At 34.1% G+C, this 14,027-nt stretch overlaps 1 protein-coding gene across 12 annotated transcripts in view; it reads right to left on the reverse strand.

Annotated features, from left to right (window-relative positions):
• KMT2C (lysine methyltransferase 2C) overlaps positions 1-14,027 on the reverse strand; it is a 337,243-nt gene that overhangs the window by 62,202 nt on the left and 261,014 nt on the right. For all 12 annotated transcript variants that reach the window (XM_056799936.1, XM_056799944.1, XM_056799939.1 and 9 more), the window contains 2 exons: positions 4,099-4,237; positions 3,676-3,890 (listed from right to left, as the gene is read on the reverse strand). In XM_056799936.1, coding sequence (XP_056655914.1) covers positions 3,676-3,890; positions 4,099-4,237 — 354 coding nt within the window. The remainder of the gene's footprint in view (positions 1-3,675; positions 3,891-4,098; positions 4,238-14,027) is intronic.

The raw sequence follows: 14,027 nt of genomic DNA on the forward strand, positions 1-14,027 counted from the left end.
GGAGGGCAATTAGTTAAAAATCAGTTGATTTGACATCAAAGTTTTAGGGAATAAGCCTGCTTTTTCCTTCTTTCTCTTGACTCAAAACACTAAGAAGTACTTTTTATCTCATATGCAAATTATGCTATTGTTTTGCCATCTAACTGGTTTACTCTATAACAGACCCCATTCAGTGTTGGGTTTTTTCTTTCTTTCTTTTTTTTTTGGAGGAATAATGCTGTTAAAAAGCATAGCTCAGTTTCTTGCCCACCTCAAACAACTTCTATTTCCACAGAGCCTTATAGAGCTCATGCAGCTTACAGCTTTAGGGCATGTTTCTTTACATCTGATCCAGGAGGTTTTTGTGCTGTTTGGATACCTTGCAGTTTAGAGCTTAACTAATCTTAAGATTCAAGGGGGAGATGCATCTCCCTATATCCCATTATCATTTTGGCTTGCCCAGTTTCTGCAACACATCCCATATGGGACTTCTCCACATTCTGCCCAGTACGTGTATGAGGAACATAAGAAGGGTGACAAAAAGAATCTAGATGGATAATAAATATGGGGTAGGGGAAGAACCTTACAGAAATCTGGATGTGAATTTTAAAACCTTTTCAGATTCCATTGTATTACCGATTGCTAATCATTTTCAGTTTCTTACCATCCTATAATAGAGAAAGTCTATTGAATTGGTGAAAAGGATTCTCATTGCACTGCCTGCACCTTGTCATTTGCTTATATTATTGTATTTCCTGATTTTTTAAGTTTTAATTTTCTTTTTAAGTTCATATATTATTAATCTAATCAATATTTTGTTATATGATTGTTTTTTCTTTATTTGTTTCTTTATATTTATTTACTTATTGAAGAACAAAATATCATTGTATAAGCCAATGAACATCTTGCCCAAACTCGTCACTAGTTCCATCGAAGATCGCATGTCACCTTAGAAAGTGTTTTCTGCCTTTTTGCCCTTGTTAATTGTCATATAGATGATGATGGATGGACTTCAACAAAACTGGTTACAATTGTATACAACCGTTGAAGAATTTAATGAGGTAAGAATTTAAATCCTAATCTTAAGGGGTCTTCAGAAATAATTTTAGATAGCTAGTGATTTCTGAATGGATGATATTTTTATATATTATAGAAGGTTGTATTAAAGTAGAGAACCAAATAGAAGTACTTGCCAGAGGGGGGATGGGGGGGGGGGGGGGTTGGGGGAAACTGCTGTATATAAAACCGGAAGCCAAAAGGAGCTCCTGTATGTATACTCTTCAGTTTAATTTACTTTCACAAGAACAATCTAGATTTCTTAGTGATGTTTTAGACCCCAAAAAGGATTTCATCAACAGTTAAAATATCTTTGCCCAAAATGAAAGAATTACTAAATCTGTAAAAATTATGAGAAATATCGATCAGTTCATAGGTTTTAAAATTTTCATACAGCAACTCATGAAATATGAGAATGGGTTCATATGCTATTGTAATTAACTGGGCTATTGTGAATTTGAGGGATTTTGGTACTTTCTTTGAATGTGCATCATCTACTATACTACTGTATTACTGTTTTATTCTGAAAATGATTTGTACTCACACAGTGGCTCATAGTCAAATTAAAAAGAAAATGGATCTCATTTTTTTGTGAGGAACCTTTGTATTTGTATACCTCTTCTTGGCGACACAGTGTGTCACTGATTGTAAGTTATATCATTTTGATTATTAAAAACTTTTTTATAATTGTTTTTCCTTGCATGTGCAAAATAATATGAGATTTATTTTTTCTTTCCTTTTGCTACTTGAAGCACATGTCATCAGTATGAGATTTTCTTTAATTTTTTTTATTTTGCAGTAATAAAAGTTTAAAATACATTTGTCCTAATGTCAATGCATACCCAAAAAGCTTTAGATTATAAAAATGATGCCACTGATTGTTTAAAAATTATGGATTTTGCTTAATGATTCTGTCTGATTGCAGAAGAAGAGATTAGAAAAAGAGCCACTATATAGTGGCAAATGTGAATCTTAAATTTCTCAACTCTACCTTGGAACATTATCTTAAGGCTAAGGTTAAAGCTATTCCCCATTTAAACAATGGAGGTACTTGGTCAGGAATATATTAGGAACTCTAACATTACTCCACCCATACTTAGGCATACTTTAGAGGAAGATAAAGGTATAAACTCCTTACTGAACAATGAAACAGTCCCCAACCCATACTTCTAGTAAAACTAAAACCTTAAGCTAGGTCTATTTTTAGATCTAATAAAAAAGGATGCTAAGTACCTATGAAGCTCAAATTAATCACTAAAAGGTCAGGCAACTTGCAAGGGACAACCTTAGCAAAGAAGTGTAAAATACTCAGAAGTTTTAGTCTACTCAGAGAAGGTGATAACAAGATGGGAATTAAGAAGGTGATAACAAGATGGGAATTAAGAATGGTCAGTCCTTTGGAAAACATCTACTGTGATTGGTAGATGTGAAAATTTAGGGGAGGTGACATAGGAGAAAATTCTCTTTAAAAGGAGGTCAGAGGCCTCTGGACTTAGTTCAGCTTAGGAAGCTGAATTGGAGGCATTCTTGATGGCTGAAGTTAGTTGAGCTCAGGAGCTGAACTGGAGGGTCTCTCTGAACACTAGAGTTTTGCCTGGGACAAAATCTTGTGGTGAGTGATTAAGGACTGACTAGTCTCTCTTAAAGCTCAGTAGGATTTGCTGATGTCTATTAGAACTGTGTAGTCAGTTAAAGTTTCCCTCCTGAATTTAATCCTGGATCATGAATTATTTATTGAAAATATTTAACTGGATATCTTGTAGACCTCTAAAATTCAATATGACCAAAAAAAAATTACCCTTTCACTTTTTGCTCTAAATCCTTCCCTATTTAAAATTTCCACTTCTATCAGGAGCATCATGATCCTCCCAAAAAAACAGGACTTAAACTTCAGGTGTCATTCTTGACTCCTTATCACACATATCCAGTCAGTTACCAGATCTTTTCTCTTCTACCTCCAAATCATCTTTCACAATTCCCTGCTTTTCACTGATACAGCCATTCACCTTGGAGTGTTCAATGCTTTATTGCTTCTTACCTAAATTAATATTATAGACTCTTAGTTGGTCGCCTACTCTGTAGTTGATGGCCAATTCAGTACATCTTCCAAATAGCTGACAAAATGAATTCCCCAAAATGTTGTAATAATAGTAATCAACAACAATCATTATAAACAACTTTAGGATAGTGATGATGGTAATAAAAATGTTATTATAATGCAACCAAAAGAAACAGCTATTGTTCAGATAGTTTAGTTACCTAATATAAAAAGCCCTTTTAGTTTTCAGGCTACATATTAGGACTGGATTGGTTACTAATTAAAGGACTGAAATACAAAGATAGTTAATGAGTGTAAAATGTTAATCAAGATATCTAGGACTTAACAATTAGAGAATGTGGAAGCTACAAGCAACTATACCTGTACTCTATTAAAAAAAAAAAAAATATATATATATATATATATAAACTAAAGTCCAAAGGTAAAGAAAGGGGCAAAGTAAGGTACCAGTTACAGGGCGTTGGAGGCGTCAAAGTCTTTTCTACTCTGAAAGAGTGAATGAACATGACTATGTGTCTGTGTGTATAAATAAATAGATTAAAAATACATAAACAAACAAATAAATGAATAAATTGACTGACCTGGGAATTCTTCCTTGAGGTTGGGAAAATTGATGTTGGTGTAGAGAACAGGTGCCACTGTTGCTATTTCCCCCAGTGCCTCTTCTTTCTCCCACTTGAGAGTGCTTCTCTGGGTGTTAGACAAAGTATCACTTTCACTTTCCATTGTAGGGACTGATGATGGCCAGGAGCTATGAGGATCACTTCCCATCGGATTCAGAACAGGATTTTTATCCCTATAAATATATATTGTCTCAGTATCATGACATAAATTATTCCTGTATCGTCTATTGGAAGATAGATTTTGAATTACAGGACTCAGGGATTTTGTTTTCTTTTTGCAACAAGTGAAAATTTCTTGCTACTATGAGTTAGTTACACTATTTAGTAAAGACAAATAATCACCATGATTTAAGTTTCCACAACAAACTCTGGAATACATACCTGGTATCAGTATAAGGGGATTGTGTTATAGAAGAGAAATTTCCTAATCCATTTCCAGGAGTCAAAGAATTATGTGGAAGATGAGGATTAGGTCCAATAAGGCCATTCATAAGTGGCACCCGAGAAAAAACACCATCTCCTTGGGAAGAAAAAAAGAAACAATTTAAGTCTGTAAGGTTACATGCAAATTATAGCAATGATAAAACAACTAAGTATTTTAAAGTTTTAAGAATCTATTCCTTGAAAAAGCTCTTTTTAAATTCAGGTTTTCAATGAAATTCACACCAAAAGTATACAAATATAATTGTATGAGTGTTAGTCTAAGAAATAAGTGGCAAGAATCAATAAAAGGGAATATGGTACATTGAGTTATATTATTAGTATGCAATATTAGGGGTTTGAAAAGCTATTCATATATTATTTATAAAAGCTCTTTTTGCATGGGCAAAGAATTGGAAACTGAGGAGGTATCAATCAATCTAGGAATGGCTGAATAAGCTATGGCAGATGGCTGTAATGGAAAAACAGGATGCATTTGGAAAAATCCGGGAAGACTTATGTGAATTGATGTGAAGTGGAAGTGAGTAAAAAAGTAGAACAACACAGTAAGAGAAACACCGTATCTGCCAAATGTGAAGGATCAAACTATAATTAGCTATGGATAAACCCAAGGGACACAAGATGAAGGAACTGTTGGGAGTCTAAATGTAGATCAAAGCACAGCATTTTTTTCATTTTATTTAATTCATGAATTTTTTCTTATATATTTAATGGGTGACATATATAGAAATATGTATTGCATTACAGCACTGGTAAAATGTATCATCATTTATTTAGGTGAGAGGAAGGAGAGAGGGAGACAGCCTGGATAGCAAAATGTCAGATAACAGCTGCTAAAAAATGCTTCTATATATAATTGAAAAATTACAATTAAAACTGAAAGAAAATGTGAGTCTTTATAAACACCACTCATTTGTTTAGGTAAGTAGCTCAGAAGGCTGACTAAACAAACGAAATCACTTGGTGGCTCTTTTTTCTGCCTTTTCTGTCAGTATTGTGAACTTGGAAATTACTCCACCCTACTTACACATAGTTAGGGTAATCTCCTGATTGAACAATGAAGGTACTTAGTTCTCACTTTATAGTGAAGCTAGAACTTTAAGCTAACTCTATTTTTAGTATCTTAATAGAAATAGAAAAGATGTTAAGTACCTATAAAGGTTAATCACAAAAAGGTCAAGTAACTAACAAAAGGTGAACTTAACAAAGAAGTGTGAAGTAGCTCAAAAGATATAATCTAACCAGAGAAGGTGAGAACTAAAGAATGGGCAGTCCTGTAGAAAAGCATCTGCTGTGATTGGTAGATGTGAAAATTTAGAGGAGGAGACACAAAAGTGAAAGGTCTATGAAAGAGAATGAAAAGTTCAGTTTAGGTCATTTGGACATTTGGAGATTTGGACATACGGGCATTCAGATATTCAGAACTCAGCCTGAAGGAGCTCACTTAGACAGCTTCCTTGATACGGTCTTGTGGTGAGTGATAAGACTGACTTCCCTTTCCTTTGACTCTCAAGGGAGGCCTTTAGCCAAGGCCTTTAACTACTGCCTGGCTAGCCTGAGCTGGAGCAGTTTAAATTAACTCTTTCCCCTCTCCTTCCTTTTCTCTACATTAATTAAAATCGCCATAATTTAGGGAGCAGCTGGGTAGCTCAGTGGATTGAGAACCAGGCCTAGAGACGGGAGGTCGTAGGTTCAAATCTGGACTCAGACACTGTGGAGTGCTTAGGGCGTGTTGGAGCACAAAAGACAACACGGCCATCCAATGCAGCTGAGGAAGTCTCCAGGTGTAACGACTTTTCGTGCCACTGGACCCAGGCTTCCAACACCGAGAGAGTGGGACTGTCTCTGTGCATCGACTTTTCCACTTAAATCTCCTTCACACACAAGTGTCTTTGTGCACACTCATCTATACACCATAGATGAAAACACACAAAGACAATCGTCATCCTCGGTTACCGAGAGACTACTACTACTACTATGCCACCCTATTTGTAAACCAAGTATTACATTCCTAACTCCCTCCCAGAATGTCTTGCAAATATCTAATAATTTATATCAAATCATATCATCCTTACCTTCACATTTTGGACATATGTTCCCTTCTGGCAACTCAGAGAACCAAGAGATATCTGACCATGACATCTTATCTGGATATTGAAATAAGCTTCTAACTGGTACCCTTGCATGAAGCATGTGAAAGAAATTTTGCCTAAAGCTTATTTCCTATGAGATCATACTCTCCATTCATAATCAGGCTAACCAAAACAATAAATTTTAGTGACTGCCTATAAAAATTAAGTCTTTTATTTGGCATTTAAGGCTCTTCTCAACCTAGCATCTCACTAAATTTCCAATCTTACTTCTAACCTTTGATTCTAGAATTTTCTAAATACTGCAGAAATATTAAGAATCCTCTAGTCCAGTGCTGGTAAAGGTGTTCAAGTCCTCATGCCCAAACTGCAACTTCAAGCTGCCTGTGAGCCCCTCACATTGCCCCAGAGAGCGGAGGAAGTGCTTCCTTTGGGAAGTGGGATAGAGGGACAGAGCATACAAAAATTATGCTCAGGTGCTGGGAAGAGTGGGAACAGAACAGCTCCTTCCTCATGCTGGCTTGACACACCTGCCAATACTTTTGCCAACTCTGATCTAATTTAATCTTTGAACCTCTACAGAAATGTCATCTATAATATGTTAAAAGGTAAGATTTAATAAGACTATTTAACCATTCTACATAACACGCTTTCATATAGTTTAAGTTGGTTACCTTATTTACCATGAAGATTTTCTTTTCAAAAACTGACTATGACAACTGTTTCTTTAATATTTATAATATAATTTTATGTCCCTTTCCCAATCTTGAGAGAAATATCATGCAGCAAAAACATCTTAATACAGAAAACTCATTACATCACACTGGGCCTCTCACAATGTAAGTATTCTCTGCCTCTGTAGATTCTCCCTCTAATTTGCTAGATACTCCCAGAAACTCCATTTTACAAAGGGCCCCCAAGGTGAACCATGTTTTTATTTCTCCCAAGGTTAAAGATTTTCTTTGCCAGGTATTAAGATGGGTACTTCCTCTACTTGCAATCTCACTTTGTCTTATATGCTGGTTTCCCCCTTAGAATATAACTGATCCTTGAGGGTAGGGCTTATATTTATTTTTTCTTATCCTCATTTTCTATCTTGAAATCTATTGATTTAAATAACTTGTACAAGGTCACATAGCTAAGAAGTATCTGAGGCCATATTTGAACCCTGGTCCTCTTGGCTTGGTACTCAATTGATTGAGCTACCTAGAAGATGCCATTCTGTTCTTTCTGAAGGTATTTATTAATAGGGCTTAGCACAGTATCTGGCATATAAATGCTTAATAGTAAGTGCTTAGCAAATGTTTGATGTCATTTGACTTCATTTTCCCACATGCTTTTGTGGAGATTCAGATACACTATGTCTTCTATACTTTGTGTAATGCTATTAAATAAAATTTGGGTATTTTGGTGGTCTCATCCATGGATAATCTGTGTTGGCAGCTATTGATCACCACTTTAAAAAAGTATGCATTTACAAAGCCATTTCAGACTTTGGTCAACAACTGAAAAGCAAAAGAAACAAGATACTGTTCTTTTTTTGAGCCACAAATGTATAAAAATAAGTCCAATGTAGAAGATAATTAATTTCAATAAAATGATTTGAGCACATTTTAAGAGTTTTATATGATTTTACTTAAAAACCTCAGTTGATTATATTTTTTCTCACTATATGTGATTATTATTCATCAAATAAAAGCAAAATAGGAACATGTGATTCCATTTTCTACTTTCTCCTACACCATCTACACCAAATGTTAATTTATGCTTTTCTTGTCTTCCTTGCTTGAAGAAAAGTTTAGGATATCTTTTGTTTTATTTTTTTGCAAATATCAGAACCTACTTCAGGCTTGAGACTTCTATAGCTATATTTAGAAATTTATGATCTTGTAATCAATCTCTTCTGGGTATTTCTTTGGACTAAACATATATAATGTATTGATGGTTGGAATTCCAACTTGGGATGACTGGTGTATTTCTTGTCAAATAGGAGTTACACTCTGGTTCATCTCTTTATCTTCTGTTAGCAAGAACAAGAAGGTACTTCCCCTCCATCAAACTCATCTCAATGTTGGTTTTCTGTTATTCTGAGAAAAGAATTTCATCAACTTGAGGACTATTAGAGATCTTTAGAGTACTGAAAAATAAGGAACTAGGGGAGGGAAGGCAATAGGAACTCCAGGCTAGTGTTACACCTATGGAAAGATTCTGATGCTAATCTGGGTGACAGGCAATAAATATTCCATTATTATTGCAAGTAAGTGATGCAGAGGATAGATGACTGGGCCTGGAGTTACAAAGAAATGAGTTCAAATTTAGCCTCAAACATTTATTATAAATGTGATCCTAACATCTACCTTTTAGGGCTGTTGTAAGGTTCAAATGATACTATAATTCTAAATGCTTAGCACACTGGATGCACATAGTAAGAAATATTATGGAAATCCTAGATATTATTATTAATTTAGAGCCACTTGGCTACAAGATAAATTTTCTTTCTTTTCCAGTTATCCCCATCCTATGATGTTTTCAGCTCTGACCTACATTTCTTTCCTGGAATTCACATTTGACCTCTCTGGCCCAACATATGAAAGTTAAGTCTTGAACATAGGCCCTTTCCATGACATTCTCTTTCCTAAGAAAACTAGTAGATAATAAATCATATATTATAAATGATGAAATACTTCTATTAATATAGTACGAAAGATTAGAAATGTGAAAGATTTAGAAATGTAGAGGTTAACATTTAATATTTGGATTATTATTACCTCCATATTCAGTGCTGTCATAAATCTCTTCATTTTAAAATATTTCTGCCTGAAATTGTTTGGATTTTTCTAAGGATGATATTTTATTGCTTGCTGCAATTTTAAGTCTCTGAATGAAAAATTATTGTATTTTGTACAATTTTGCATTTTACTATCATTCATGAATGAAATTTGATGATTTCCTCCATCTTATAAATCATTAACACAGATAGGGCCACTATCTGGTGCAGTAGATATACTGCCAGGCGTTGAATGAGGGGGACTCATTTCCCTGAGTTAAAATCTGTGACCCTGGTCAAGTCACTATATTCAGTAAATTTACTCAATTTCCTCATCTGTCAAATGAGCTGAAAATAGGAAATGGCAAACCACTCCAGTTTTCTTCATTAAGAAAATCCCAAATGGAATTAAAAAAAGTCAGACTGGACAAACAATGCAACAACAATAGATTATTAATATAAATACAATACCAATAAAGGTGCAGGCCTCACATATGACTCTATGAAAGTGGTTAAGAACTAGAGATATGACCATTATCAAATATCAACATTTGTCATGATGTCCCCAAAGTTTATTAGATAATACTTAATAACTAATAATTAAGAATATGTCCAGTTAAAAAAATCAAGGCCTATTTTCTCTAACAGACATTTTGAAAACACATTAGTTTGTAATTTACTCTCAGTTGCAAAATACCTAACTTCCCTCTCTTTTAATTTGCATTAAAAAGTTAACTTCTTAGAGGAATGAAAGACAAAAAAAAATTGTCTGCATATTAAAATTAATTAGGACTGAATATTGAATGGCATTCATAAAAGAGCTCCTTAGGATAAAAACACCTATTCAAATAATACATTTTTAACATAAAAGAAGAAACAGTAGCTAAAAAGAGCTATTTAAATAAATGTAAAGTGTTTCCACTCAATATATTTCCACCTAAAAAAATTCTACCTTCCCAAAAGATATGACTATTCAATGTGTCTTATAACGAATAGTATCTTTGTAGGAAAATAATTTATACAACTCTTTCCCTAATACACACTGGTATATTCCAAAACAAATGCTTTAAGTAATAATCAGGCAAGGATAAAGAGTATGGGTTTAGAAGTTATAATTTTTATTAATGTTAATATTATAATGAGATTATTCTTATTAATAATCAGAAGTGTGGCAGGGTCTTTTGGAATGATTCTTTAAAAGATAAATTCAAAAAAGAGAGAATTCCATATTTCCGAAAAGTAAAGGGGTAAAATGTTTGGGTTCTGTTTTTGAAAAAGTTAAGGAAAATATTTTTATTTTGATCAAAGTTATGATCAATTATGACTTCAGCAGATTAATAATAGTCCATGCTAACTACTTTTTGGAAGAGAAGCAATGGATTAGTAGAGATATAGACTGAGACACATACTGGGAAATATAGCCACAATATGGATTTGTTTTATTTAATTTTGCTTATTTTTAATACAAAGGCCTTAATTGGAGGCAAAGGAGAGAGAAAAAGAGAGGAATAAGTAGATAGAAAACAACAACAAAAAAGAAAACAAAATCAAGAGACATTAAAAATAAAATTAAAAAACTCAAAAGCAGATGAAATTTTGTTACTGTTATACTTATTTCAATAAAAATATCAAAGGAACTCTAATTTTCACATTAAATTATTCATATTTGTTGGTGACTAATTTTATATTTAAAAAATTTTTAACTTCATCAATGAAAAACTATGACATGACCTAAAAGAACGGAGTGTGAGTTATAGGCTTATTTTTTCACATTAATATTTTTTGGCTTTTTATAAACAAGATATTTTTGATCTGCTTAACTTTTTTTTTCATTTTCTCAAATGTTCAAAACTGGAAGTTCTAGATGTAAGGAATATTTGTGGTGAAAGTAAACAAAATAATCAGTCATAGATGATCAGGAAAGGAAAGAGAATTTACCAAGTGTAAACCTTAAAATTTCACAGACTTATGAATGTTAAAAATTTTACTCCACATTGAGGAATCCTCCAATTTCCTACTTGAAATAATCCCCTACCAGATAGTGGGAACTCTACTTGAATGTGAAAACTTCTTGCTATGGGAGTATCCCTACTCCACCCCTACTTAAGACTGCTTTAGGGGAGAAAACTCCTTGCTATGGGAGGACCTCAATTCCACCCTTACTTAAGACTGCTTTAGGGCAGAAAACTCCTTGCTAAACAATGAAAGTACTTGAAAACCATACTTATAAAAGAAAGGAGTTCTTTGAGCCATGCCTATTTTTGGAATTGATACAATGGGATTCTAGGTGCATATAAAGGTGGGGCAACTTGTAAACTACTTAGACCTAAAAGGTGAAAACTTACTCAGAGGTTTTCTCTTAATGAAATTAGTCGACACAGCAGCATTTTTTCTGACTTACTAAAGAGATTAATCTACTCAGCTGTGAATTCAAAATGGGCTGTCTTTTGGAAAACATCTACAGTGATTGGTAGATGGAAGAACTTAGGGGAGGTGACATAGGAGATTTTGCCCTTAAAAATAACAGCTCAGAGAAGAGCTGGAGGTCATTCTGAAACATTCAGTTTGAGGAGGACTCATTCTGAAACATTCAGATTGAGGAAGGATCATTCTGAAACATTCAGATGGAGGAGGGAGCTGGTGAAAGCAGCTGAGATGATTATTGGCCTGGTGTCACTAGAATCCTTGCTTAGACAGATCTTGTGGTGAGTGTTAAAAAACTGACTAATTTCTCTCTTAAGACTCAGGTCTAGGCCATATTGGCTTGAGGCCCTTCGTACTTATTCCTTTCTTTCTCTCTCTTTCTTTGATTACTCATTGTATTATTAATTAAAATTCTCTATAAAACCCAGTTGACTTGGGCATATTCATAATTGGGAATATATTCCCTGGCGACCACCTTATATTTGATTTAAAACAAGACACTGTAGAAAAACATATTTTGAGCGGTCATAATGCTTTTCCTTGTCTCTCCACACTTTTAAATGCCACAGTTTAAGGTTACAACTTATTTTAAATCTTACACAAGTACCTACTATTAATTATTCATTTTTAAACAAAAAATCTAGGTCTAGTAAAGTGATATTATTTGGACAAGATCAATAGTTAGCAGGAAAATAAAAGTATAGAATACTGGTTTCCAAATACTCAATTGGGATTTTTGTTAGGTAATTGGCACTAATAATATTGTAAAAAATTATTAAGTAGGTACATTGGGCATGAGTGTATTGTAAAAAAATCTTGCATAATAATAAGACAGTAACATTGTCTATGCTTAAGTAAACAAAAATAAGCAGTTGGCTAATTCTCAAACAGCTTTGCACAAAAAGAATCCTACACTTTTTGTGATTTTTTTTCAGATAATTTGATTCTTCATGATGTCATGTGGATTTTTTCATTCAAAGATGGCATGGTTTGCCATTTCCTTTTCTAGCTCAATTTATAAATGAGGAACTTGAGGCACACAGGGTGGTGACTTGTCCAAGGTCACGTAGCTAGGAAGTTCCAGAGGAGCTGTCTCTAGGCCCAGTATTCTATGTATTGTGTTAGCCAATAGCCCATATCCTTCATATGCTTAAAAATTACTGAGTATATCCAGAAGAACTTTTATATATGTGTCATATTTATCAATCTTTACCATATTAGAAATTAAAATGCTAAGTATAATCACAGAAATAGATCAGTTTCCCTGATTTCAGGCTTGTTCCTCTATTCAATGCATGACTTAGCTGCCTCCAATACCTTCAATTTTTTGCCTCTAGTATTATAGTTGGATATGATTTGAGGTTTCTTTTGTTGCGGAACTCACTATAAAGTACTACCAAAATAAAAAAACAAAAAAACAAACTTCTGACCAAAGATTCTGAGCAGAAGAACAACAGCTATGGCTGAGGTTCTCTAATAGTGGGGACAAAGAAGGAAAGGCTACAGATAGGGTAGAGTATCATTCAAAGGCAAGAAAAGGAAAATTATATACTGTCTGCATAAGCAGAGTTTTGAAGGACGACATCACATTACCTGGGACCTGTAAGGGTTAAAATGATGGTTGAGACTGAATTTAATAATTATATTTGGTCACTAAGGATTTTATTTATAAATCCTAATCAAACAGCCAAACTCAGCTGGAAATTTTATGGTGATTTAATTAATATAGTGGAGGTGATTTAAGAAGAAAGAAGGAAGGGGCTAGTACTGGGCGGGAAGATTAGGAGATCTAGAAAAGTAAGGTTTTGAGTGTGAAAGAGGGAAGAATCAGCCTGACCTCCAAAGAGGCTCAGCTAAGATGCCCGAACCTGAATCAGCTCAAGGGCAAAACTCACCACCAACACTCCAAGATGTTGAAACGCCTAGCACACTCTTATCTCGCCAGGGAAAGAGGAGGAGAGAGGAAGTGATGTGCATTATATAGACAGTTTTACATCACTTTCCTGCGTCTCATCTGTACCAATGATGATTTAGCTTGACTTAGGACAGCCCAGAGATCAGTCCTTTTTTCTGCACATGTCTGTTGAAGGTCATTTCCTTAGATAATTAAATCTTGAGTTTGATGCAGACCTTCCAAATCTCTAAGAAGGGAGGAGAAATGCAGAGCTTCCAAGACCTGATTCTGTTATTCCAAGTATCTCCATTGTTACTGATCAGGAAATAGCTAAATCAGATCTTCTAAAGAATGGTCTGATTAGGGTGGAATAGTTTTAAAATTCACAGTCCAAATATCATATCTTCTCATGATCAATAAATGCATAACAAATTTAAATTACCCAATAATGCCCTGGGCAAAAAAAGTTTTTCTACACCCAAACTTTGTTGTACAAAGATAGATTGACTTGCAGAAACATCAGACCTCAACAACAAGATCAAGTTCAGGGTTTCCATGGCAACACATGACATAAATCTTCCCAAAACATTAATATTCATTATTCTTTTCACTACCACCTCCAGGTATACTTCAATCATGGTGGTGATAACAATATTCTCTTGTCATTGAATTATAATGCATAAAAAGAATGATT

The sequence above is a fragment of the Monodelphis domestica genome, chromosome 5 (genome assembly GCF_027887165.1).
Source record: "Monodelphis domestica isolate mMonDom1 chromosome 5, mMonDom1.pri, whole genome shotgun sequence".
Lineage (NCBI taxonomy): Eukaryota > Metazoa > Chordata > Mammalia > Didelphimorphia > Didelphidae > Monodelphis > Monodelphis domestica.